Genomic DNA, 26,336 nt, shown 5'->3' on the forward strand with positions numbered 1-26,336 from the left:
TCCATCTCTTATGTCCTTGAGAATCTTAAAGACTACAGGGCTTAATTCTATAAGATGATTCTTTACATGCATCTATCTGTTATTTCCCTATGACCAAATTTAGGCCATTCATTCTTGGCTAAATACTATGGAAATGATTCTGTGTTCTTAGGGCATAAAATTAGGGGACCTACAATGTTGTTCCACTAAATTGCCACTGATGCTAACCTTGATTACCTGGTCAAGGTGTTATCTGCTAGATTTCTTACCTTTAAAAATGATCATTTTCCCTTTTAGATTAGCATTTTTTAGGGAGTTACTGCTATATTATGCCAATCGCCACAGATTGGGCTTGATATTCATTGATATTCCTGTTTAAATTAACTACTACTATCATGATTGGCAAACGGTGATTATCTAGTTCCATCCTTCTTTTCATATTTGCAGATTAGCATTTTGCTGTGAGAAAGAATTTTCCCTTCTTATTTATTATTTATTTTAATTATATCAGTAAGTACTCATGGATTTTCATTTTATTCAATAAGATGTAATCTTATACTCTTATTAGGTTTTTTTTTTTTTTTTATGCTCAGATTATCCTAGATTAGCCTATGGTAGATCTTCAAGCTAGTTTATGTCCTTTAACACATCCTCCTTTTTCTTTAGGACTTCCTTACTTTCAAGAACAACAGAATGTCCTAGGCTCATCTTGTCATCTTGTACTTTTTCCTATCCAGTCTGGAAGTACCTGTTTTACCTGGAGGATGATATTTTAAGACCAGATTAAGATACTCAAGATGCTCACTATTACTGGAATGCTGTTGCTTTTGGAGTGACTGGATATCATTGCTCTTAAGAAGAATGTAATTTCCTGTTAGGAAACACACACACACACACACGTGTGTGTATAGAGCATATACATAATCACACATAAGCCTACCTCTAATTATATATATGTACGTGTGTGTGTGTGTGTGAGTGTGTGTGTGTTTCCTAACAGGAAATTACATTTATATATATAATAAATAATATATATATTATATAACATATATAATATATATATATATAATCTAAATGTTTACTTATTTAAATCTTATGAGTTCATACCAACACTCCCAATTCCAACTGAACACCTCAGGAGTTTTTTAGACTTTTCTCTTTCCATATTTGTATCTCATTATTTTTGATATATTTACTCAGTTAACATATTGGCTCAGTTAACCCACATCCCAACCATCCATTTCTTTTACCCCCAGGCCTATCTCTGTCGATTCCCAAAGGCAGCACCTTCCTCTGCTTTATTCTACTTTCTCTGCACATATCACCATGACCTCAGTGCAGCACTTACTCTCCCTCATTGCCCTTCTTCCACTGACACTCAATTTGCTAAAAGCTGAAGGGGAAAGGAAGGAAAGATGAGAAGAGAAATTGGAGCGGAGGTATAAATGGAAAAGCTGCTAGGTCATTTTGAATGAGATATAGTTTAGTAGCATCTTTCCCTCTCTTGTATTTCTCTGCCTAGTGTTTCGTGGTGGCATTTTGTGCTCCTGACTCATGGTGATAGTGGGATGTGGGCATTTGGGTTAGTTTCTGGTTGTTAGAATGTATATCGTTCCTCTCACCAATGCTTTCTATAAGCCAAAGCCCAGGTGGTGGTCAGCAATAGTTTACTTTTTTAAAATCTCTTTTTCAAATATCAGAAACCCCTTCTTTGGCACTGGTTTAGTAATTAGGTTCACTTTGATCTCCTATATTTAATAAAGCATTTTTAGTTTACTTTCTGCATCAGGAGATGAATATTTGGCTGCTTCTGCTACTTCCAGACATGAACTAAGCACACCTATGGGTTTAGCTTTACTCACTGCTTATCTATAGAGATTTGTCTCTTTGATTTTCTATATATTTATGTATGCATTTTTTTTTCTATATGGGTTTCATTTCTATGTATATAATGAAGAGAGTGTAGAACTTGACTAAAATCTGAGTATTTTTTTTTCCAGTATACATCAGGTCTTATCACTACCCCCCAACCCTGCCCCGCCGCCCATTCACTGCTTAAAATCTTAAAATGACTCTAACATTTTAAAATAAATCCAAACTACTTACCAGGACTTAAAAAGCCCTATAGGACTTGGCACCTGCCTGTTTCTCCCATCTCTTATCACTTTTTCCCTCATTTATTATGGCGTGTCCTCAGCACCTTTTTACTGTCAAACACAGCATGCTCACTCTCTCTTTGTATCCTTGCAATAACTCTTCCCTCTGCCTACATTACCCCTTTCACCATCCCCAGATCATCACGTGGCTGGTTCCCTCTTATCATTCAAGTCTCAACTCAAATGTCCCTTTATTAAGTAAGGTTTTCCTGTATACCATCCAAGTCCATACTCCTATCATCACTTTCTGCTACACTACCCTGTTTTATTTTCTTCATAGCATTTATCAATCTCTAAAGAATTTAGCAATTTTGTTTATGTCTTAATTTCCTTCATGTCAGTGGACGGCAAGGCACTACTTTTCTTAGGATTGTCATTGTCATGTTGTATATTCAATTAATGCTTGTTGAATGAATGAAAAAGTTGTTCCCACATTCTGGGCATTTAGGGAGTTGGGAAGGCTGAAATGTAGAGAGAGATTGAGGAATCTTCAGCACACTGCAACTATCTTTTCTACAGGCTGAGGCCACCTCTTGCTTGTTACATTTCACCCAAAGGATCTTACCGTTGTAGTCAATGTCATAATTCTTTTCCAAGTTTTCTTTGAAATGACTTTTAATGTCAGTGCTAAATCCTCTCTTGAACTTAGGTTAATTTGCTTAGCTCTTGAAGAGATAGGCCACTCAACTGTAATGAGTTTCATATTTGAGTATTCAGAATTCCTGTTAATTATTTTCCTTGAATCTTCATTTTAATATTTTCTCCAAGTAAGAGAGAAAGAAAGGCTTTTGGAAAGGCCTGCCAGATTTCAGAAACTATTTTTCTGACATGCTTAATTTTTATTCTTTTAGAATAGGGACAAAATTAGTTTCTTGATGTGATGTTACTCTGTTTTAAGCTGACTCATTTTAACAATCATCAGAAATGTGGCTCATCCTCCATGAAAAATTATTAATATATAAGTATTAAATTAAATTTTAAACTGGCTATATTGATTTTAAATTGCCACTAATTTGGAGATGTGAGTTCATAAAATTATGTGACCAAGTTTAAAAGTTTTAACAAATGACAAGTTCCTGAGGTGTCATAGTCAGTCTTTCTATATGACATTTGATATGTCCACCCTGAGCTCAGGCTGTGGGCTCTGATCCCACTCGGCTCATGCTTCCATGGCAGGCCACTAGATGCTGTAGGAAGTGGCTGAAATGACAGCAACTTGTGTTTTTCTGTTTCCTAACCCTGAAAGTGTTAAAGCAGATGTCCCTTTTCCAAGTTCTTCTAGGTATCCTGTCTTTTTTTCCCCCTTGTTTAATTTTGTACTTCGCTCTATCTTATTTAATGTCTATGAGATATTTCTATACCTATGTAAAATTTGCTGGCATAATATATCTGAAGGAGTGATTGCAAGGTCCACCAGATATGGATTGCTAAATACACAAGACAACTCCAACAAAATCTCACACAATAATCACAGTTTTACCATAGTTTGAGGGAAAAAGTAGAGTCATGTCTTTCATAATAATATCTTTCCATTGTTGAACACTGATATATTATTTTTTCTCTGTCCAAATTAAATCTTGTCTCTTGCACCTGCAGTTTAAGTCCATTTAATGCTGTTCTCACATCTGTAGACAATAGCAGTTTGCCTCGCTTGTCTGTCTACAACTCGTCATATTCTTGAAGGCGATTATATTTATTCACTGGCTGTCTTCTATTATATCCTGAAATATTTGTAGCTCCTGTAGCCTTTTTTCCTAAGCCTCATATTCCAACTTTTTATTCTAGATGGGTATAGCATTACAAACAGATGTCTTAAAAACATAACTGAGCACAGCATTGGAGGAAAATAATTGACTGTATAAATGAATTTAGATATGCTAATTAAAATAATTAAAAGTAATGATTATTAAATAAATAGCTTTTTAGACTTGGGCAACACATTTTCACTATGTTTTTGGAATCTTTTGGGGATTGAAAATCTCAAGTTTTAAGAAATCCGCAAATAATGAGAGGAGAAGATTCTTTTTTCATTTAAAAAGGAATCTATAGGTCTGTTCAATGATAATTGGGTCTAATTTGGGAATTTAAGACATGCAGAAATGTGATTCATCCTAGGCTTATCTTAAATTGCTATTGCCATTGTCTGTTCATTCCACACAATATAAGGCTAATGATCCTTCACTTTTTTGTCCATCTCCAGATCAACCTTGGGCATCTTGGGGACTACTTTGGTAATATATAAAAAATATGCTCTTTACACAATCCATACTATTTAGATAGTGATATTTTGCTTGACAGAAGCTTCTGCCAACACTATTTTTTATTTATATGATCTAAAAGTGATGCCATTGTGATCATGTAGCTTCATAAATCCAATCTATTTGTGATTTTATTTTTATATTTCTTTCAAATATGTGTTGGAATGCTACACTGGGAATTCGACCTAATTTTTCCAGGTGATGGAGTACTCTTTTCCTTTCCATTATCTGAATTGCTCTTGCCACCCAGTGTGGAAATGGAAAAAAACTTAGGCTGTCTCCTAGTATCTTCCCATGGTGTGCCCTTATTGAATATTTTCAGGTGGATGCGACAGATGTTCATCAAGTTGCTCCCGGCTTCCACTGTTAATTGAACCATAATGGGAGTGACAGCAGGGAAGGACAAATTACTGTAGTAGAGATAAAATCTGAACTCTGCATTCTTATGACCTTCCTGGGATCTTGGGTTGGAATGATAATTCCTGTTTTTTTTTCCCCCCACGTGCATGGGAAGAAATGTGAGATTGTTTTAGCTAGAATACATCAATGAACTAATGTCCTTTAAAATTAGTGGTAACACCTGTTATCAATCAACTTATCATTTCTTTAACTATGACGTGTTAACAGGTTACTAAACCATGAATCATAAGTCTTACCTATGAATCATGGCTTTAGAGAAGTCACTTAATCTTGATGAACTATAATTTCATCATTTTCAAAAGGATATAACATTACCTATACAAAATAATGCCTTCACATACTTGTAAATTATTTTTGAAGGTAGATAAGCATTATGCAGAGACCTATTTTAAAACTCATTTTAACTAGAATTAAAAATTTTCCACTCATATAATTGGATTGGTGCAGAAGATGGACTCAAAGTTGGCCAAGTTTAACAAACGCTATATTGATGTGCTAGTAGATGATTGTAGTTACCAACAGTAAGAGAAGAGACTACATTCAGAATAGTGAGTTCAGAGGAAGAGTGAATGGCAGTCACCAAGTAAAATAAGTAAAGGGACTAATTGGAAGGGCGATGTGGCTACAAATGTAAACTGAATGGTCAAGCACACTCAACTATAGGATGTTTTTAATGTTCATTGGAAAGAACCTTTCTGCAGGCTTGTTGGTATTTTTCTTAAGAGCAGTGGTATGACCATAAAAGTGAAACCCAGAACAGAAATTGCCAGGAAAGAAGAGAGGGAAGAATTTAAACATGTGAGTTGAATTGTTGTGGGAATGACAGCAGGGATTGACAATCAGTTCTCCTATTGTTTCTCAGTAGATGAAGACAGCAGTGAGAGAAACCTGATCATGCCTTCCAGAAACAGGAATTGGAAGAGTTAAGTGTGGAGCCTGGTTTAATATTGGAATGGATTGGAAAAGATGATTCATGGTTTATTTGAATTGTAGAGGGCAGTATCTTGGGAGGCCAGGGAATTGGAATGAGGCAGAACTCAAGAGTCAGAGATGTGAGTGGAAGGAACACATGATTGTTGATGGTAGACTTGAAGCCGTCCTTGGTCTCCCCTGTCATCACTCACATTACCTTGGTGACCTCATCCAACCTCATACTCTTTATACCTAATACCTTCCAAATATCACCAGCTCAGGGCTCTCCCCGAACCAGATTTATGAATATAATTTCCTATTTGTCATATTTACTAGGATATGTAATAAGCATTTCAGTCTTAACATATGAAACCGAACTCCTGATAGCCCTCATACCTCATATCTGCTCCTCTCCTCACAGCCATCCCCTTCTGTTAGTTGTAATTTGTACTTTCAGTTGCTTATGTCCAAAATCATGGCATCATCTTTGATTCTTCTTCTCTTTTACTCACATCTAATCCACCAGAAAATATGGTTGGCGCTACCTGGATCTTCTAATCTGAGCTCACCTTTCTTAATCCACCCTATATGCTACTGTCAGTTATGTCCTGAAGTACAGTTTTATATTTCTTCCTCTTGGGGGAACATTTGATCACCTTACCATTGCCTATTAAGTACAATCAGAAGCTTTCACTTTTCAGACCATTTGTTCTATGGTTCTAGTCTATTTTTAAAGCTTTATCCCAAATCTCAGATCTTTACTTCATGAAATTCCCTCCTTGAAATTCTTTGTGTTGCCCCACGCTCTGACCTCATCTAAAATCTATTTATTTTTAAAACTCTTTTCCTTGAAGTCATTCTAGGAACTCCTAGAAGGTTCATGACTGTAATGGGAAAATGGCACTTAGATAAGCTACTTTGTTTAGTTAGGTTAAATCTTTACTGATTATATGTCCAGTAATTGTAAGTAGTTGGTAAGCATCTTTAACGGAGGGGCCATGTGCAATCTTTTTTGGTTTCACCTGAGCCTTGTACTCTGTCTCTGCATTCTGGTATTCACTAAATATTTGATGATGGCAATATTTGATATGAAATGTTGTGTTAAAGTAGGAGCAGAATCATAGGGTTCTGTCCACTGTGTTGCTGAACCATAATATCACGGAGTTAAGTATGTGTCGGATTTTAGAAGCATTCAAGGGACCATCCAGGTGCTTTTGCACCAGAAATTCATATAATATTAAATGAAATCAGCTGTCAGTTAGCTGGAACAATGGCTATCACTGTGATAGAATTTGGCCTCACTTCTCTGAATGAACAGCCAACTGGAGCAGAGAATGAGAATAATCGATTCCAGTTGGCTTAGTGAACTAGGAAAAGGGTCTCATGACGTGCTACTATGAGGAATGGGAAAGGAAAGCAGAAGGAGTAGACATCTTGATCTCTGCTTGATATTAAGCTTTCATTATTGAACACATGCACAACTTCAATAAAAATAAATCAAACTTAGATTACCTTCTTGAAAGAGGCAAATTATTTACATTCATTTTAATTTTCATGATAAAAGATATAAAAGTGATCCTACAACAAGCCTTGATTTTTTTACAGAGGCCATGAAACCTGAGGATCTGCTCTCTGTCTTGCTCCAGGCATTTCCATTAAAAGTTGACAGTAACTCTCTGTTTAGATGAACATTGTGGAGCACAAAGGAGTGGAGAAAACACATCCCCTATTTGCTACTTGGAGAAGAATGGCTACATGGGGAAACAACGCTTTTTAAAAGTAGTCATTAAAGTTTCTTTTGCAGCAGATTATTTTCCTTCTTGGGAAAAAACATCGTTTCTCTGACAAATTGCCAAAATCCGCACAGCGCAGTGGAGCGGCCTTGCTGAGTTAGCTTCTTCAAGCAGGCAGCAGATGTTTATTAGGCACTCAATACATGTGCCAAGCTGTGCCGTATTTTGTGTTGGGTACACACAGTGTGTTCTTCAGGTTTTCTTAAAAAAAAAATCTGTGAGAAAAGATAATCTGAATTACACATCTTAATAAAATTTTTTTAAAGCTTGCATAAGTAAGAAGACAAGAATAACATTTCTCATTACTAATACATAAATACAACTAACATTCTTAGTAGATTCTTTTTCAAAAATTTAATGCGTAGATTTTCCCCTCATAATTTTAGTCAAATGTGATATAATATTGAGGTTTTTTTCAACTTATATACACATTTTCATATTTTTATACTTATGTAATTTCATATTATGGCTACACAATACTCCATTGAGAAGATATAACAAAGTTAATAAATCATTTTCTCATGGTAGACATTTAAGTTACTGTCTTTTAAATTAACATTACCCTATTTCTAATTAAAAGCCCCAATATGAATACTTCTGTGCACAGGCTTTTTTCTCCTTTTATTCAGGATTGTTTCTGGAGCAGTTATTCTTTCATCCAAGTCTCCTTTACCTGGCTGGCTACTATGAGTCTGGCTGCTAATGGCTTGTAGTCATGCCCTTTAGCTCTAGAGAACCTCCCTTCACCTTCTGGAGACATGTTCTGTGAAAGGGGCCATATTGGTCCCTTTCAGGGATGTGGAAATCATGAATAATGGGGAATGTTTGTAAGAGCTGGATATGTGTAGCCTGGAAAAGAAGAAACTTGGAGTTTTGTCAAGGGCAGACACGTGAGACATACTTTAGCTGTAACTGCAAAGGAAGTGTTAAGATCAAAGACTTTAGATAAAGAAAGGAAGACACTATCTGGGTTGAGATGCATGTCCTAATAATCAGAACTATCCCCAAATAGGGGCATTGAATTAATTCCCTGTCATTGAAAATATTCATTTACTACTAAGAGTATTAGAGAAACTTTGAGTTGTAGAGATCTCTTCCAATATTCTTTTAATTCTTTGATCCTTTATGTGTTTGTGTCTGTGCATCAGTATTCTCTTTTATATTTCAACATTGACTTCAACATTTATTTCTTCTTTTGCTTGTGAGCTAGAAGGTGTAAGAATTATTGCTCTACTGGAAGAGAAGAGGCAGGTTTAGAAAAACAGTAGAATATATTGGGAATTATTGAGGGAATATAATATCAGTTAATAATTAATATCATCACTGTATTATAAGATGGATTTATGTAATTTTACATTTGTCTAAACCCATAGAATGTACAATGCCAAGAGTGAATGCTAAGGTAAACTATCCAGTGGTCCCAAGCCTTTTTGGCACCAGGAACCGGTGCTGCTATGAGAATCTTAACACCTGATGATTTGAAGTGGAGCTGAGGCGTGATGCTAGCTCTGGGGAGCGACTGCAAATACAGATTAAGCTTTGCTCACTCACCCGCCACTCACCACCTGCTGTGCCACCAGGTTCCTAACAGGCCAAAGACAGGTACTGGTCTGTGGCCCTGGGATTGAGAACCCCTGCTATAGACCTAGAGTGATTATGACATGTTAATGTAGGATCATCCTTTATAAAGAGTGCACCATTCTGAGGAGTGATATAGATAATGGGGGAGGATATGCACGTGTAGGGGTGGGGGGAACTTCTGTACCTTCTTATCAATTTTGTTGTAAATCTAAAACTGCTCTAAAAATTAGTCTTTTAAAAACATGAAGAAAAAGAAGTGATCTCATCACTCAAAGCTGACATCAGTTAAAACCAATGTTCTTCTCACAAGACTACTGATTTTCTATCAGGATCATTCTACTCTGTTTTTTAAAATAGTGACAAAGATTTTTTGAAGTGTACCATCTTCCCTTATCTAAGCTTACTGAGCATCCCACCCTGTGATAGTAGCATGCATTTCTAAAGCAGATGTAGGATTAAGGTGCGTCTGTGGCCACAGAACAAAGTGACGCAAGTGATCCACAAGGTACAATGTGTTCCTTTTTTTCTCATGAATATACCATTCCACATGAGAATGATTTGATAAGCTCAATGATGAATTTTTCCTCTGGTTCCCCAAAAGTATTATAAACACCTACAGAGTTGGTACAATTGTCACTTTTCCAGTGATATGCCTAATGGGGCAGAATGGACATTTCTTTTTAAGAATTTTGGAGAATTCCTGTTTTAGCTTCATTTTTGTCATTTACCTGGTTATTCATAAGCTCACCTAGTATTTCCACTAATACATTAAGGTCACATCACTTTTGTTTGAATGATTTTAAGAAGTTTCTGATATTTTTTGTCTCTTAGACTATAGCTTTTGTTCCCTCCCACAGACATTTCTTTTTGACTTTTGGATTTCCGAGCATTATTCTTCTTTCTCTAGCTGAGAGAAGTCATCTATGTGTTGCTATTAACTAGTGCTTGGATACAGTGAATACCAGATCTGTAGAAAGTTATAGTTTGAATTTTAATAAAAAATTATTATGCTGAGACATTATTTTTAAAGGACCAGGTGCTTTGAAGGCTTTCTAAAATTCTTATTCTGTAAAAATAATTGTTTATTTATAGAAATTATAAGGCATCTGATGGTTTAAGACTATTAGTCTGAGGGATATGAGCCATTTAATTTCCTTTAAGAACTTTACATAATCATTAATTAATGCTTACTGTTTTATTAAAATATCTATTTGGCATTTTATTTTTCATGTACTGTAATACTTAGAAAAATTTCCTCCCTTGGGGCCTTAGAGATCCTCCAACATTGTACTTGCTGATATTCATTCAAACTGTGTAATTAACAGCAGTCTGGAAAGTGTGTGCTAGTAAAGGTGTAGTGTTTAATGATGGGGGAATAGTAAATGTTAGGTGTCTAATAAAATATGTGAGAATGGAATTTTGCAATGTTTTGGGGGAGCATAATTAGAATACATTTTTTTGTATATATTTGAGATTATTAGCTTTTCTAGCCCAATTCTTTTTGTTTCATTATAATTTTATTAGACTAGAAATATTAGACTAGAATATACCCTGCTGTTGCCTCATTCATTTCTTCATTTATTCAACATTTACCATGTACCTGCTGGGTCTAGATATTGGGCTACAAGCTAGGAATACAAAATAGAGAAAATATGGCCCTTGACTTCAAGGAACAGACTTTTGGTTGGATACTGCAGAGGCCACAGGACTATCGTTGAGGCTTTTGAAAATGCATATCTTTAACAACTAGGTATCCTATATAAATAATTGAATCCATGCCAAGAAACAAGTACTGACGTGATATTATGAAACACCTATCTCAGCCATCGTATTCGCTGTCCCAAGTGAACCACTGCTAATGTTCAGTGGACACTTTGGTGATCACTCTTGGTTCATTTGCCTTCTTCTGAAGACTGTGGTTCTCTGTACAGCGTGGAGCCACTTTAGGCACAGTTCACCACATAAAGCATGCAAACGAAATGGTTTTTCATTCACACATTTCACCAATAGACCTTTTCCTCTCCTCTTTTTCTGCTCTCATAATGGAAATTGAAAGGTTGAGGCATACTTTCCAGAATGAAATGGTTTCAAAGAATATATTCTGGAGTAAATAGTTTAGTGAACTGTGGGTAATAAATAGTAATATCATTTCACAGAAGAGATCCATCCTATTGCCGTATAATTAAAATCTTTCTGCTGATGGAAAGTTCTCTCTCTGGTGTTTTCTTTAATGCATTCATGATACATCTGTCTGGGCTCCCTTGCTGGAAATATGTTTCATTATAATCCACTTATCTAAGTTTGTAATTAAAGTTCTAAATGTAAAATTTCCAGTGGCAAATTGCCACGGTGCCCAGTGAACTTGTCTTCTTTCTCTGAGAGAAACCACTTTTGAAAATTCTGGGTTTGTGTTTCGATCATTTTATCATGTTACAAGTACATGTGTGTGTACATATATACATATACATTACTAGCGTAATATAGTACATGAAGATGAAGAGTGGCTTTTCTCTTGGTATTTATTTTTGCCTGTTGCTGTGCGAATAGAGGTAAATAGTATTGAGTATACTGAAATTTTTTAAGGTAGGAAAATAGTAAATAAAATATATTACAAGACAACTGCCATTAAGCTTTGTTGATCTATTTAAAACATCTAGGAACAATTAAAAAAAAAAAACCTTTAGCATTGCTAGTAGAAAGATAAAATCTGTTTTCCATTGGTCAAGAATGTTCTTAAAATTTTCCTTGTGGTTTACGTAGTAAAAGAAGAATCTAAAACACTTTTTGCTTTCAATTTAATTTGGAATTTTCTCTTTCAGATATCACTTCATTCTTTTGGGAAGTATGAGATGAGACAAGATTAAAGTAAATTCTATCCAATCGCTTGCATCTGATGAGCAAATTATTATCAGTCAGTGCCCAACCATAATAAACGAAAACTTATAAAAGATGTTGGAAGAGGCTGCTAAAAAACTTTATAGGCTTATGAACATGCTATTATTTTTATGTCAACTATGGACACATTTTTCAATAAGTTCCTTTGTAACAGTAGATACATAATTAATCAAGGGAACACAAAGCAATATTTACAGTTTAACTGAGTAGTTCTCTTGACATTAAATATTTATAATCTTATACTGCAGAAAATATTAATGAGTAATTAAGTATTTTTTAATTTCAAAGGTCAGTAGCATTTGAGAAAAGGACGTTATCTTGTTCATACATTCTAGGTATACTGAATTCTAATAAAGCTCTTTAGAGTAACTATTATATATAAACCCTTGAAAATGACTCTCTCTACATTCATATATACATATATATATAAAATACATATAATATATATTTATATAAATATTTATTTATAAAATTTGGTTAAAGATTATTAAATTCTTCCTTGCATCTTTAAGCAGAATGGACTATAGACTAATACCACTAGGTGCCTATTTTATTTCTTAAAATAAAATAGTGATTATACTAACTTCGTTTCTTTTTCTAAAATGCAGTGTTTTAAAATTGGATGCATCTTCTTTTTATGATTAACCTAAGATCCTTCAAACAGATTATTTGGATTTTTTTCTTTAGCGACTACTTTATGTTTTTACATATTGTTTCCATTAAACTATTTAACTGTCACTTTTTTTTTATCACTTTATAAAAATGTCCTCCACTCGAAGATTTAAAAAGTGTAGACAACCTTGAACTTTTTCTATTCTTCTGGTCTTTGAGGGGTGGTAGAGTGAGGTATTTGCAATTTGCTTATAAAGTAGGAGAAATTTTTCAGCTATTTACCATTGCTCAAATAATTTTCAGAGTTTCACAACTACTGAGTTAACTTTACTGAGCACAGAGAAGAGAATTCAGAAACTCAAACCAAAAGAAACTCATAATTTAATAAAGCTTACCATTGGCCTTTGCAAAAACTAACTTAAATGTTATTTAAGAGATAACCTATTGCTGTTCTCAATGTAAATAATTTCCATTTGTATGTTAAATAAATTATAGTAGCCAGCAAAGTTAAAATGACAAATTTTAATCAATGGTTTTCTTTTTTATTTAAATGCAAGTATTAGGATCCTGAAGCAAATCAGCATTCAGTTTTGATAACAGTTCTTGAATAATAATGCAAAGAGGGTCCTAAAATGAGCAGCAGGAAATTATACATTTTAGAAACCAACCTTTTAGATACATTTTCTTTGATTGCATAATTTTCTTTCCATAAGAGGCATAAAACTTTATGTTTGGGAACCATTTTGTGCTTTAAAAAAAGTAAATGATAATTTTTTATCTGAAAAACAGAGAAATATGATTTTTTAAAAAGTGAGAGTTAGCACTTATATTTCTATTTTAAATTTGTTCATATATGTTTGAGGTTACTAGCTTTTTTAGCCCAATTCTTTTCATTTCATTATAATTTTATTAGACTGGAATTATTACACTAGAATATATCCTGCTGTTGCTTCATTCATTTCTTCACACAGCAAATAGTTCTGTGTGTTGGATAAGACTCCATTACCTGTGTGTTTGACTATATTACATATGTTCCCAATGTTAGGACTTAAGAAATAATTTTTCAAGTAGATGGGCTTTTCTAGCCATCTGTCTTCTATTGTATTCTTAAAAATCTTTATCAAATTTCTGGTCTAAGGTCAAGAAATCTTACCTAGAGAAAAATTTTGTAAATGTAGACTCAGTAATCCATTTATTTGTTTAGTAAATCTTTATTGAATATCTGCTGTTTTCCAAGCAATATACTAGGCACTGGGTATATAACTGAACAAGATAAAGTCTGCAGATAATACTTGAGGAGATGAAAATAAACAAGCCAGTATATACTAGATTGTCAAGTATTGATCTTTTCTAAATGTTACAAACAAACAGCAAACATATGTCAAGAGGATAGAGTGATTGCCACTGTGTTGAACAGATGGTGGTCTGGTAAGGAAGGTCTTTGGGAATAATTAAGTAAGGAAGCAAGCCATGTGGATGCCTAAGGATCACTAGTGCGAGGACCTTGAGAAGCTATATCCTTGAAGGACAAGAAAGAGGCCAGTGTGTCTGGGCTAGAAGAGTAAGGGAGACTAGTAAGGAGAGGAAGCAAAACTCCAACCAGCAAAGTCCTTAGATTTTATTCTGTGATGGGAAACCATGAGAAGATTTTAAGGAGGGAAGTATAGTTTTCTTTCCTAAAGATTATTTCAGATTTTCTGTGAAGAGTGCATAGAAGGCAACCAAGAATGAAATCCGGAAAACCAGTTAGGAGGCTGATACAGTAGCTCAGGTAAGAAATGATGGTGAGTTTGTGGATGTATTGGTTTTCAAATGTGAAAAAATGGATTTCAGGATGAAATTAGGGACACTGAGGGGGAACGGGGCTACATGCTACACGGAAGAATTATAAGCTTCATTATGCCTGCTACATGTGAGTTGCCTTATCAGATATCCACGTGGAGATGTTCAGTGGTTAGTTGGACGTATAAGTTCAAGGAACAAGCCAAGACTAGAGACATGGGAATGGATATGGAGAAATGAGAATCATGAAGTGTGGTATTTAAAGCTGGGAAACTAAATAAAATCACTTGGCAAGTGAGCAAAGCTAGAGAAGAAAAGGTGTCTGAGGACAGAGTCGAAGATATGTCAATTTAGAGGTCAGAATGAGAGAAAATAGTATAAAACGAGGCTGAAAAGTGGCCAGTGAGAAGTAACAAAGTAAGGAAGATTTGGTGTCCCTGTCCCTAGTGAAAAAAGTGATTAAGAAAGAAGAAGTAGAAGATTTGAGCAACAACCAGGAATGCTAGGGGGTAATGAGGACATGATTCCATGAGGTATAAGATTTTCTACAAAGTGATGATAAAATTATGAGAATGTGTTCATATTTTCTTCAGAATCAGGGAGGGCTTGACAACTACATAAAAGATAGCTACATAAATATGTTCTTATTTTAGACTACGTCTATATGAATGGATTTATTTTCATTGGGGAATCTCAGGCAGTTTACCAAATTAATTACTGCCTTTTTCCTTTATAGTTTCTCATACATGAAGTACCCTTTCTTTACTACAATGACACTTATAAAAAATGGCAACAGATACACGTTACTTTTTTTTGAATAATGCATGCATTACCTGAATAATTCTATATAGGAAATAAACCAACCTCAGCTGCTTAGAAATAGGAACATTCACATTGAGGTTTACAGAGTTTCAATATGTTGTTTGAACCATGTGGGAAGTTGTGTTTCGATCTATAGAAGTCATAGAGGTAAACTCATATAAACAGGTATGTCTATAAATAGATCCACAGCGTCTAAAGACATGGGGACTGTAGGTGTCAGAGTTACTTTTGGTCCATGAAAACATAAAAAAGTGGCTTAAAACAAAGGAATTCATTTTTCTCACAAAACGAAAAGTCCAGACATTGACAATCTAAGACAGTTGCTGAAGCTCCATGATGGCACCTGAGTCTCAGGTGTCATTTGCATCCCTACTCCATCATTCTTAGTGGGTGACATTCATCTCTCTTGCTCTCAAGATGACTTTTGTACCTCTAGACGTTGTATCTGTGCTCTAGGCAGAGATAATGAGAAAGGAGCCAATAGTGAAGAACCACAATTTCACACTTTGTCCTTTTGAGTTTTATATTTTATATTTCCCTCTTTTCCATCCTCTTGACACTCTTGAATCATTAGTCAAAACTGTTACGTGGCCACTCTAGTTGCAAAGAAATCTGAAAATGTCACATACATAATAAAAATATATATAAAATAGATATATATTTAAACAGCAGGTGGACATTCTGAAAAAAATGTAGTTCTAGGAGAAAGGGAGGAGGATATAGCAATGTCTGCTGCAGCTATGAAGATGTAGTTTTGAAGGTTTTGGCAAACATGTTTCAAGCTCTCTTTCTATCTATTAAGTCCTGTGGCAAAAGTTTGTTCAGATATATGTCAAATATTTGTGTATACTTTGCGCATAATTTTCTGTGTCCTCATTACATGATGCAAATTTAATGCAATTTTTAATACAGTAACCAAAACTCACAAGATTATATATTTTAATGGTATGCTTGCAAATACTCCATACTTATATTGACATAATTTAGGATTCTGCAGAGTGAGATGCATGGAGGAAGAGGCTGGTGGTTAAAAGGCTTGAGGGAATTACTAAAAGTCATGTCACTGCAAGGCCAGAGGTAACTCTCTCATAAAATAGAAATGATAATACCTGTTTTCTCCTTCCCAGGGTCAGTGTGAATCTTAAATGGGACTCTTGATACACACACTGCTTTTAGCTCCTCAGAAAGAAGGCAGAAAGTGACAAGATTGGACAGTTGAGAAAAATCATCTCTCATTCCTCTGTTGCAGGACAGGATTGCTCTCAAACCTTTCTTTAAATATTGCTGGAGTAAGGATATTCTCCTGGAATTTGAGAGGGTAATGACAATAGTAACAATAGTAACCCTTTAGTGGGTGCTCATTCTGTGACTGGCGCTCATCTAAGTACTTTCCATCCATTATTTTATTCCATCCTTACCCACTAAGGATTGTAGGGTGACTGTCCTCCACATTTTGTAGATGAAGATCCTGAGGCTCTGAGACCAAGTGACCTGCCAGAGTCATCATGTGTGATGCAATAAACAGGTCGAGGCTGTGGTGTCAGCCCGTTTTGTAATCCAACTTTGACGTTTTCTGACTGAGGTGGCCTTGAGATAATTATTAAAGATCCTTAATGATCAGTCTCTTTTACATCTGGAAAATAGGAATAATTGCACATAGTATAATGTGAGGATTAAGTGAAATGAAATGTAAATTGCCTTGTAGAAGCTTCTGAGAGATCTTACATGGGGTTATAAATAATCTGCATTGTTGAGGTTATGAAAAATTGCTTGTGTTGCTATTGGGTTACAATCTTAGTCTCTCATTTCAGAGGAAGATCACTGAGATCACGTGCAACCAACTTACTACTTCTGTGATCTTGGGCTTGTCACTTAAATTTCCATGCCTCAGTTTTTCCATCTCTAACATGAATAACTATGTCAGAGGGCTTTGGGGACAGTTAAATGAAGTACTTAGGTCAATATTTTGTATATTGATGGATTACGAAAGATGAAATGGAATGTACAACATTGCAATCAGAAATTAGGCAGATAGCTCAGAAAAAGCATATGTTTCTGGGCTCTCTCCAGCAGTATTTAGTTACCAATCACTTGTAGTAAACAACTAGTTGGAGTTGCCATTCTGGTCAGTTGAGTCTGTCTCGACAGTGGGTGTCCTCACCCCAGACCATTACTTGGCCATCTTTATTGAGCCATTTTCTCTGCACAGTTGCCATGAGATGGCACTATGGGGATAGGGATGGTCAAGTTTGCGTTTCTCCCACTTATTACTGTTCTTTTAGACTGAAAGCAAATTGGAACAGTTTTTGTTTTATTTTATTTTTTTTTGTAGTTTTATGCCTTTTTAAATATTCAAGTAATTCAATGATAAGAAATTGTTTAAGGGAAAATGAAATGCATATGAAGTTTAAGATACATTTTTTCATAGTTTGAAAGGCTTTTAAATGATTAGGAAACTGAAACTAAAAGGAGAAATGATTTTTTTTTAATCTCTGTTAATATTCATCAGTTTACAGCTAACCATGCAAATACATTTTGGATGCTGAGATATATAGTAAATTAGTTGATTTGGAGACTCAACAACCTTCATGATTATTGAAGGTAAATTATTAATGACATCATAGGTAAAACATATTTCCTGCATAATATATATTTTTATTGTAGTTACAGCATTTTTATAGTCGTGTTATACAAACAGAGGAGTGAAATCTAGTTATTTCTTGTTTCATCTCATTTTGTTTATTGTTAACTCTCATGTGGGTTTTCAAGTAATGGATATAAGACTGACTCTCAGTATCTTCCAAAGAATAATTTAGTGAGTTTGAGGCATTTGGAGGAGAGAGAGGCAATATAGTTTAGTGGAGACAAACCTGTGTTCAAATTTCATCCTGTACTTTTTATCAAGTCAGCAGAGATTCTCATTTTACTTATGTATGTAAACCATGCAGCATGGCAAGTGGTGGAAGCTTCATCAGATCTGGTTTCCCATCCTCTATCCTCAAACTTCTTGGGAAAGGAGAGGTAATGAGGTGTAAGGTTATGGATAATACAGATCCTAAACGTACATGGCTGTTTTTAGGAGCAGGATTGCTGTGGCATCCTAAATTGAGATGCTTTTGTTCTTTCTCTAGGATCTGTATTTTCGATTTTTTTTTTTTTTTGGTCAAAATAAAAAAAAGCTTGAAGTTAAGAATTTTAGCATTATTTCTACATGAAGTTATATTTATAGTCATTGAGATACAAGAAAAAATGGAAAGACTTTCATTGTGGAAGTTGTATACTTTGTTTCCATACTGGGTATCACAGCCTGTAGTGCTCTATGAGTTAAAGCATTTTATTAATCCTGTGGAGAGGGAAAAATCAGTCTTGGGTTTCTACTGGCACTATCCTTGTTAGTCAGTGGTAGCTGGGAGATATGGTAACCACAGGCAAACAGGAGGCTCTCCAATCCACTTTGCCCAGGCATCTTCCTGAGTGGCAGGTCCTTGCTTAAGTGAACACAAAAGGAACCTTAAGGACATCGGGTCCCTTAGCAGAATCAGTACAGGGCTCTGGACCAGTGAGGAAGTCCAAGAGATCTGTGCTCACAGCAGCCTGTGTTCAGGGTAATTTGAATGTTCTCTTTTTTTCAGTTAAAATGCAAAGACTGATGCAAAATTCAAAATATTTATATGTAAATTTTTACCTAATCATTCCAGCTCATGTGTAGAACTTCTCATTCTTATAAATCTCTTTTTGCCTTCCTACCTATAGCCATTTAGAGTGTAGCAGATATGCTTTTGGTCCTTCCTCTCTTTAGTTTGCATTTTAATGATTTGAATATGTTTTTAGATATGCTGGATGTATGTCTCCCACTGATGAGATTTGACAGAGTCACCTCTAATACCTTGATGATTTCCTGTTATAGAAGAAATGACCTCAGTGGAGAGCTGGTCCTGTTAGCTAATTATTTTATTAGTAATAATAACAGTTTAGGATCAATTACCCTAAAACACAAATTATCATTTTTATCCAGAGTTCTCTAACATAGCAATGACTTAAATCCATCACTATTTAGAAGGCCAGTTCATTTTCTTTCCCAGGCGTATATTTTTCAACTAATTTGTTTTGTAGACTGCACTGGGAAGTTAGGAAGTTATATTGTTTTATGGGGGTGATGTTTATTTTTTCCAGCTGTCTCAATGAAATTATTGGCAATGATATCTTCTGAAAAATGTCCAAACTAAAGTCTTTGTAGCAAATCTATATTGTAAAGAATTAATTGCCTATGTATGTGCACAAACGTGTGAGTGTGTGTACCCGTATGTGCATGTGTGCATGTTTATGTGTATGTATGCAGGCACCTAGAGAAAATTCTGTGTTGGTTTCTGAGGAGATTAATGGCCTGACTTAAGCACACCTTTCACAGAAGCGGGATGACTATCTATAGAGACAAAAGACTTTAAAATATTATGATACAATTTCAAAAGCATTCATTGTTGTGTTGCTTCTTAAAGCATGTGGTTTTGACATGAGCAATGTGAAATATCCACAGTCTAGGGTATGTGTGTGTGTGTATGTGTGTTTGTACAAAGATGTCTTGTATAAGGAGACACGATTCCCATGGTAGGCAGATGCTAACTTATATGGGAGCTTGTGATGGGAACTGAAATTTCCAGGGTTCTAGCTGGAAGGGAGAGCCTCTTCCTACACAAACCCACCGTGACCCGTGGCCGTGTACACTCAGCAGAGCAGACACCCACAGGTATACACATATGCCACGGCTGCACTTCATCCCCAACCACTCCAGGGGTTTCCTGAGGCGCTTCTCTAGCTCCCCAACAGCTCCAACTCTGAAAGTGCTACCATCACCTCACCTGGAGAGTAGGAGGGAGGGAACAGAGTATGCTTCATGATGGTGATGTGCGTGTCTGTGAATCTTCATGTGCACTAAGGGGTAGAGTGGCCTATGTGTGCACACAGGTTGGGCTACTGTTCAGTGGGGTGTGGAAAGGTCTCGTGGCCAGAACATTCAGGTTGTGTAAGAATATACTAACTTAAAAATGTTTTTACTACCATTTTCTGATATACACAGAACCACTGTCTTAGTTAGCAATAGCCTTAGAATAAACTAAAATTAATATCCATGTTGCCCAACCTTTAGCAAAAGCACAGTTGTAGTAAATCATACTTTTGGATGTTTGCAACAAAGAAATGTGGTAAGTTTAGTTTTCTAGGTCAGAGTTTTTGAATTGTGTCCAGTAATGTCCCAAAGGTTCCATGAAGTAGTCTAATAGGCCCTTAGGAACAAAAAGCCAACCAAGAGAGCCCTATTTTATTTTCAGCTGGAGTGGAGCACTCCTCTTTTATGCGTCTCGATATTGGTATGCAGTACAGAAGTTTGAAGAAAAGGTTTGGGTTTTTTATCCGAGTATTCTTTTCATCTCTGCATCAAGACAGGCCATCAGAGATCTGTGTACTTGAACTTCATTGTTTGACTCCTTGTAGAATCATTTTTACTCATTTGTACTTTACTACTGTGCCCTGGGAGTGTTCTAGGAGTACCCCGAGACTCCACCATGTACAGCTTGCCATTGTCTATTTTATTGTTGAACATCATCTGTATTTATGAGAACTCTTAGGGTAAATTCCATCAGTGCTTTCAAACAGAGCCACGACTTCTTCTAAAACTATGTGTGTGTGTGTGTGTGTGTGTGTGTGTATGCTATTTGTGACTTATAATATAAAATACTTATTTGATCTTTGTTTCTGTTTCTTCGCAGAGCCCCTAAAACCCTTTGAATTTCCTGAGATGAGAGGAATAAAAAATAAAATAACTTACTCCTACGTACATGATGGCTATAGTAGCTACTTCTTTTCTTTGGTCACTAGGAAGCTCACAGTCATATTTGCTTCCCACTTTGAGCAATTTTGTGGGTAAATAGAGATAATAATTTCTTCCCTTGATATATTTTTCTATGGTTCAATCATTTTATCCCTTTATACCAATGTCTCTTGATGTATTTTTCTAATACATGTATTGTGGCAAGTTATTTCAGATCTCCATAACTCCAGGTAGAATTTTCTTATTATCTTTTTGAAAACTCTACCTGGATATGCTGTAGGCACATTGGACTTAATATTCTCTAAAGAGAATTCTTTTTGTCTTTTAAAACTTTCCCCCCTTCCTGTTTCTTCGGTAAAGGGGTTCTATGAGCCCTGTCATATAAGTTTATAGTCTTGCTGTCTTTTTTATCTTCTCTCTCTCATATCGCATCCAAATCCTTTTAATCCAGCCTCAGTACTACCTTTCATATCTCTCTTGATTCATCAATGCTTGTCTGGACTAGTTCATTAGTTTCTTAACTGGCCTCAATTTCTCTGGTATCATCTACCAGTAATCCATTATACACACACCGATATGAGTTATATAAGTCATTTGCTTTCTTATGATTTTTATTGCTATTTGCCGAATGAAACCCAAATCCTTCACATAACATTCAAGGCTCTTTATAATTTCCTTCTCAGCCTATGTTCTACGTCTCATCTCCATCGTCCAATCCTCCCTCCCCTTTTCTGTCTTTCATAGCAGCTACCAGACCACTCACTAGTCCCCAAACACAAAATGCATTTCAGCACCTAGTTCTCTCAGCCTGAAATGCACTTCCTGGTTTCTTTAAGCCCTTATATTTCCCTAAGGCTTTTCTTAAATATTATGTTGTGTGAGATTTTTCTTTCTTTTTTTCTCACTTCAGAAGAATTCATTGCCTCCTCCTCAAACATTCCATCTCACTTTCTTAATACTCCTGTTAGAGCAGCCCTTACCCTCTTTTGGAATTTGTTGTGTATGTGTATCTTTCTCCCCAAATTGTGAGCTCCTCAAGGACTTTGGCTGAATAAAAGGCGGGAATAGAATCTGCCAACTCCGCCTTTAAAAATCAAAGTAAACTGAATGGAAGACTGTGGAATTTCTAGAATTGATAATGTCTTCAATGGGTAAGGATTGAAAACATGGCTAATTAACTACTGACCTTAAAATGTTAATATTATATGTATTCTTTATGATAATGAAAAAATTGTAATGCCATCATGATAAAACTTCTAGCAGTAAAGGCGAGTTTTTATAATTTCTGTACAGTAGAAATTGATCCGATTTTCTTTTTCCTTTTAGGAATAGGCAAGTCAGAAGGCAGAAAATCTGAAGAATGTTTCCAAAGGGTGATCTGGTTGTTCCTCACTGGGTATGGAGGAGCATGAGGAAGCTATTTCTACTTCTTTCTCTTTTGCTGTCCCATGCAGCTCATTTGGAAGGCAAAAAGGATAATCAGTTCATCTGGAAACCAGGTAGGAATGTCCTAGCTATTCCTTTGTCCTATTTTTATTAATGAGAAGTTCTTTCCATCCTGTTTTTATTTATGGAGTAGTGGGGAATATCCAGAGAGAAAAAATAGACTCTTCTTCATTATAATAAATCTTATATTTGATTTTTATTCCTCCATAATTGTCATCTCCATCCATGATGCTTGTTATCCTTCTGAATTTTCGTGTTGTTGTCAATTAAAATTATGATTTCCATAGTTACATCTGCTTCTCCTATGTCAAGTATATCACCACTGTGAAGCACATTTGTAGCAAAAATGACATCTGAATTTAGCTAATATCCTCAGCTAAAAATGCTTTAGACCAGTTTCTCTTTTTCTTTTATTTATTATTGAATACTTTCTCGTACAGAGACTGAATATCTAAGTTTGGGAGCATGAAAAATTATCATAACAACTTTGCTCATTAGTTGTGACTATAAAGTCACCTTAAAGTGTTTTGAGATCCTTAGTTGCCTTGTGCATGACTATGTGAGTAAGTTGAATTGAGGTTTGAAAGCTTGCATATAACTTATGCTCTTCTCTGAATACTTCCTTAATTTGGCTGTGGAAAAGATCTGTTGAATTTAATTTTAAAGGCTAATAATTTATTAACTTAAATTATGAACCCCAGACATATTGGCTCTTTGTATCACTGATGTTTTTTCATTGCTCTAGATTTTAATTTTCTTGAAGTTTTACAATCAGACCATTTAAAATACTTATTACCATTTCAAGAGTCCATTCTTGGAAATACAGATAAGTTATATACTTAATATTTTGGAATTGGAGAATGTGATGTTGTAGAAGATGCAAGGTCCTCAAAGAGGAGCTCATTTTAGTCTCATCATCTGTGAATTAAATAGACTGCAAACATATTTTGTGTCATCGTGAAAATATATATAAAAAAGATATTTGTAATATTTAAATTACTTTGCAAAAATGAAAGTAAATTACACTTTTAAGTATATTAAGTAAAAAACCCAGCACCATTAGATATACAGTTTGGAGGAAATTTAATTGCATTAAAGCTCCTATAAATTAATTTAATCGTGGGCTCTAATACTGTATTAGCGATTTGCATTTTGTACCTCACAGTAGTTTTAGAAAGCTTTGGAAAAAGTTCTAAAAGTCAATATGCATTTCTAGGAATGTGGATTTTTTTCTTATCACAAAATATTAAATATTTTATCAAATCTAAATAAGCACATTTATATGACTGTTCCTTTCTTAAATTCTCAAAAAGCACAATTAAAATGGAAAGTAGCAAAACTGAGACACAAATGAGATGGTTTAAGAACATGTTCTTATTTTGAAACAAGTTTTAAAAGTAAGCCTGCTTTTCTAAAAGTAGGTCAATGGAAAAAGATGTTACAGGCCCACTCTACAGTGGATAAATACTTTGGTAACTATCAAACTTAAGTTTCAGAATAAGAGTCCTTCCCATCAGGCACATTGCATCATTTAAACTGAACATCTGTGTCATCACTCTGGTTTTCACCAGTATTCATTATGTCTTTCCCCCTTTAATGTACCCTAGAAAAGGTAATAATATATACACGTTTTCCATTTGGTTTTACTTCTAAATTACAAATGTATTACTTGTAGATGATTAGACACTTTTAAAGTAGAAAAAAATTTAAAAAATACAAAATTAAAAGCAAAAGTCCACATCACATATTTCATTCTCCACTCTTACATATCTTTCAGAAATTTTCCTTGCACATGTAAGTGCATCTCTGTGCATATTTGAATATGTAAATTACACAAAAATGCACACACAAATATTACTATTCTCATTAGGATTCCACCAAAAAATAAATGGTACATGCAAAGTAGGGAATTGAAAAGAATTTAATAAAAGGACTATTTCCAAAAGTGGAGAAGTGTGAGCAGGGTTTAAGAACAGCTACAAGGAATTGTGGAGTGCCCCTAGGCTAGTATTAATCTTTTTGACTCTGGGTCTATAGGGGTAAAGAAATATAGTGGTTTCTGGAATCTAGAGAGAAAAATTTCTGGAGAGGATGCCTGACATGCTGTGGCCTTTAGAGGGGTATAACCAACCTGTAGTGAAAGTTGGAAGGGAGCCAGAGGAATGAACAAACCTTGTCCTCACATCTCCTACCAGGGCTCCCATTGGCTGAATCCAGCCAGAAGCCACAAGGTATGAGAGCCCATTGATGGGTCCACACAGACTAGCCTCATGGGCAGGGAGGTGTGGAGAATATGTATTTGAAAGTATCAAATTCATACATACATGTATGTATACACATACATAGACTTTGCTTCATACAATCAGGGTCATGCTCTGCGTCCTTTTTGGTGGTTCGCTTTTTATTGTGTGATGATGTCTTGTTGAATATTACATATTAGTGCACATTGAACATTTTTTCTTTTAATGGTTGTGTAGTATTCCTTTATAATTTTTATTCATTAATTTATTTAACCAGTGCCCTGTTGCTTTATCTTTTCTTTTCCTATTTCTTGGCATTTCGGTGGTTTTTTTTATTTGTTTGTTTGTTTGTTTGTTTGTAGTGTTTTGCTATTATAAATAATACTGACGTGGAGGCAACATTATTTTAAAGGTGAACAATAAATCGGTTTGAGGAGTCATGTGTCCTAGAGCAATTCTGGGTCTTCACCTTAAAAGGCAATCTCAACATCTTAGAATCTGTTACCTGCTTATACATGAGTTTATTATATTTCGTTCAGATTTAAAACCAAACTGTACTGCAGTTGAAATTAGCTACATTTTTTTTGGAGTATGGTATCAATTCCAGCAAATCAGTCCAATGTAACCTGGAATTTAAACAAATTTCCATGGAGACCAAGATAAATATACTTTATTTTAGAAGCTTAAAAATCATTCTCTGGGTTTAGATTGTAGTGTCAACTATTTAAGCTCTGCGCTGGTCTATTGTTTTCCCCAGAGTCCATAGGTTAACTTCATCCAAATTAGAGGCATTTCTAAGTGAGTCCTGGCTGTGGATAAACAATGGGTTGATGAATACTAAGTGAATGTACATTCTCTTGCTAAGGATTTCTGTGCTGAGGGAAGAGACTATAGAGCTGTAGGCTGTATAAAGTCATTGATCTGGCAAGGCTGTTGAATGCCTGTCATCATTGTGATGAGATCCTCTGATCTATATTTAGTGTTAGGCAATCTTCCATGCATGCCAAGAGAGAAGGATCATGTCAGCAAGAGTATCAGCTAAGAAGTGATATTACTTGTTGTTTTAACTATCCACGTCTGCATACTTTGTAGAGAAGAACAAATCATGGTTTCTGAAGTCACAATAACTAGTGGTCTCTTAAAAAAATTCCTCAGTATTGGTTCTAAGAGGTTTGTTCATTCCACTAATATTTGCCACATCTTTACTATGTGCCAGGTACTATTAAAAGCCTGTGAGATAAAATGAGAATAAAACAGACAAATCCTCGGTCCTCATGAACAGGGTAATAAACACAATCAAGAGGTTAAGTAGAGAGTATAAGTGCTTAGAAGGAAAGATTAAGGCAAAGAACAGGGATATGCAGTGATAGGTGAGTGATGGAAATTTTAAGTAGGTGAGCTATAGGGTGATTCACTATACAGGAAGTGAATTTAAGCGGAGACTTGAAGGAATTAGGGAACTAGCCAGGGAGATATTGGGGTGAAAAGTATTCCAGATAGAGGGAATAAGGGCAAAGGCCCTGGGATAGGAGCATGTATGTCATGTATGAGAACCAGAGAAGAGGCCAGTTATGTGGGAACAGAGAGAACATGGGGACAGTAATTGAAGATCTGGT

At 35.3% G+C, this 26,336-nt stretch overlaps 1 protein-coding gene across 1 annotated transcript in view; it reads left to right on the forward strand.

The window, feature by feature from the left end:
• The window catches only part of THSD7B (thrombospondin type 1 domain containing 7B), a 745,753-nt gene that overhangs the window by 80,579 nt on the left and 638,838 nt on the right, over window positions 1-26,336 (forward strand). The window contains exon 2 of the mRNA XM_015596500.1: window positions 22,361-22,533. Coding sequence (XP_015451986.1) covers window positions 22,395-22,533 — 139 coding nt within the window. The 5' untranslated portion in view covers window positions 22,361-22,394. The remainder of the gene's footprint in view (window positions 1-22,360; window positions 22,534-26,336) is intronic.

This window comes from Pteropus alecto, unplaced genomic scaffold (genome assembly GCF_000325575.1).
Source record: "Pteropus alecto unplaced genomic scaffold, ASM32557v1 scaffold3, whole genome shotgun sequence".
In the NCBI taxonomy this organism is placed as follows: domain Eukaryota; kingdom Metazoa; phylum Chordata; class Mammalia; order Chiroptera; family Pteropodidae; genus Pteropus; species Pteropus alecto.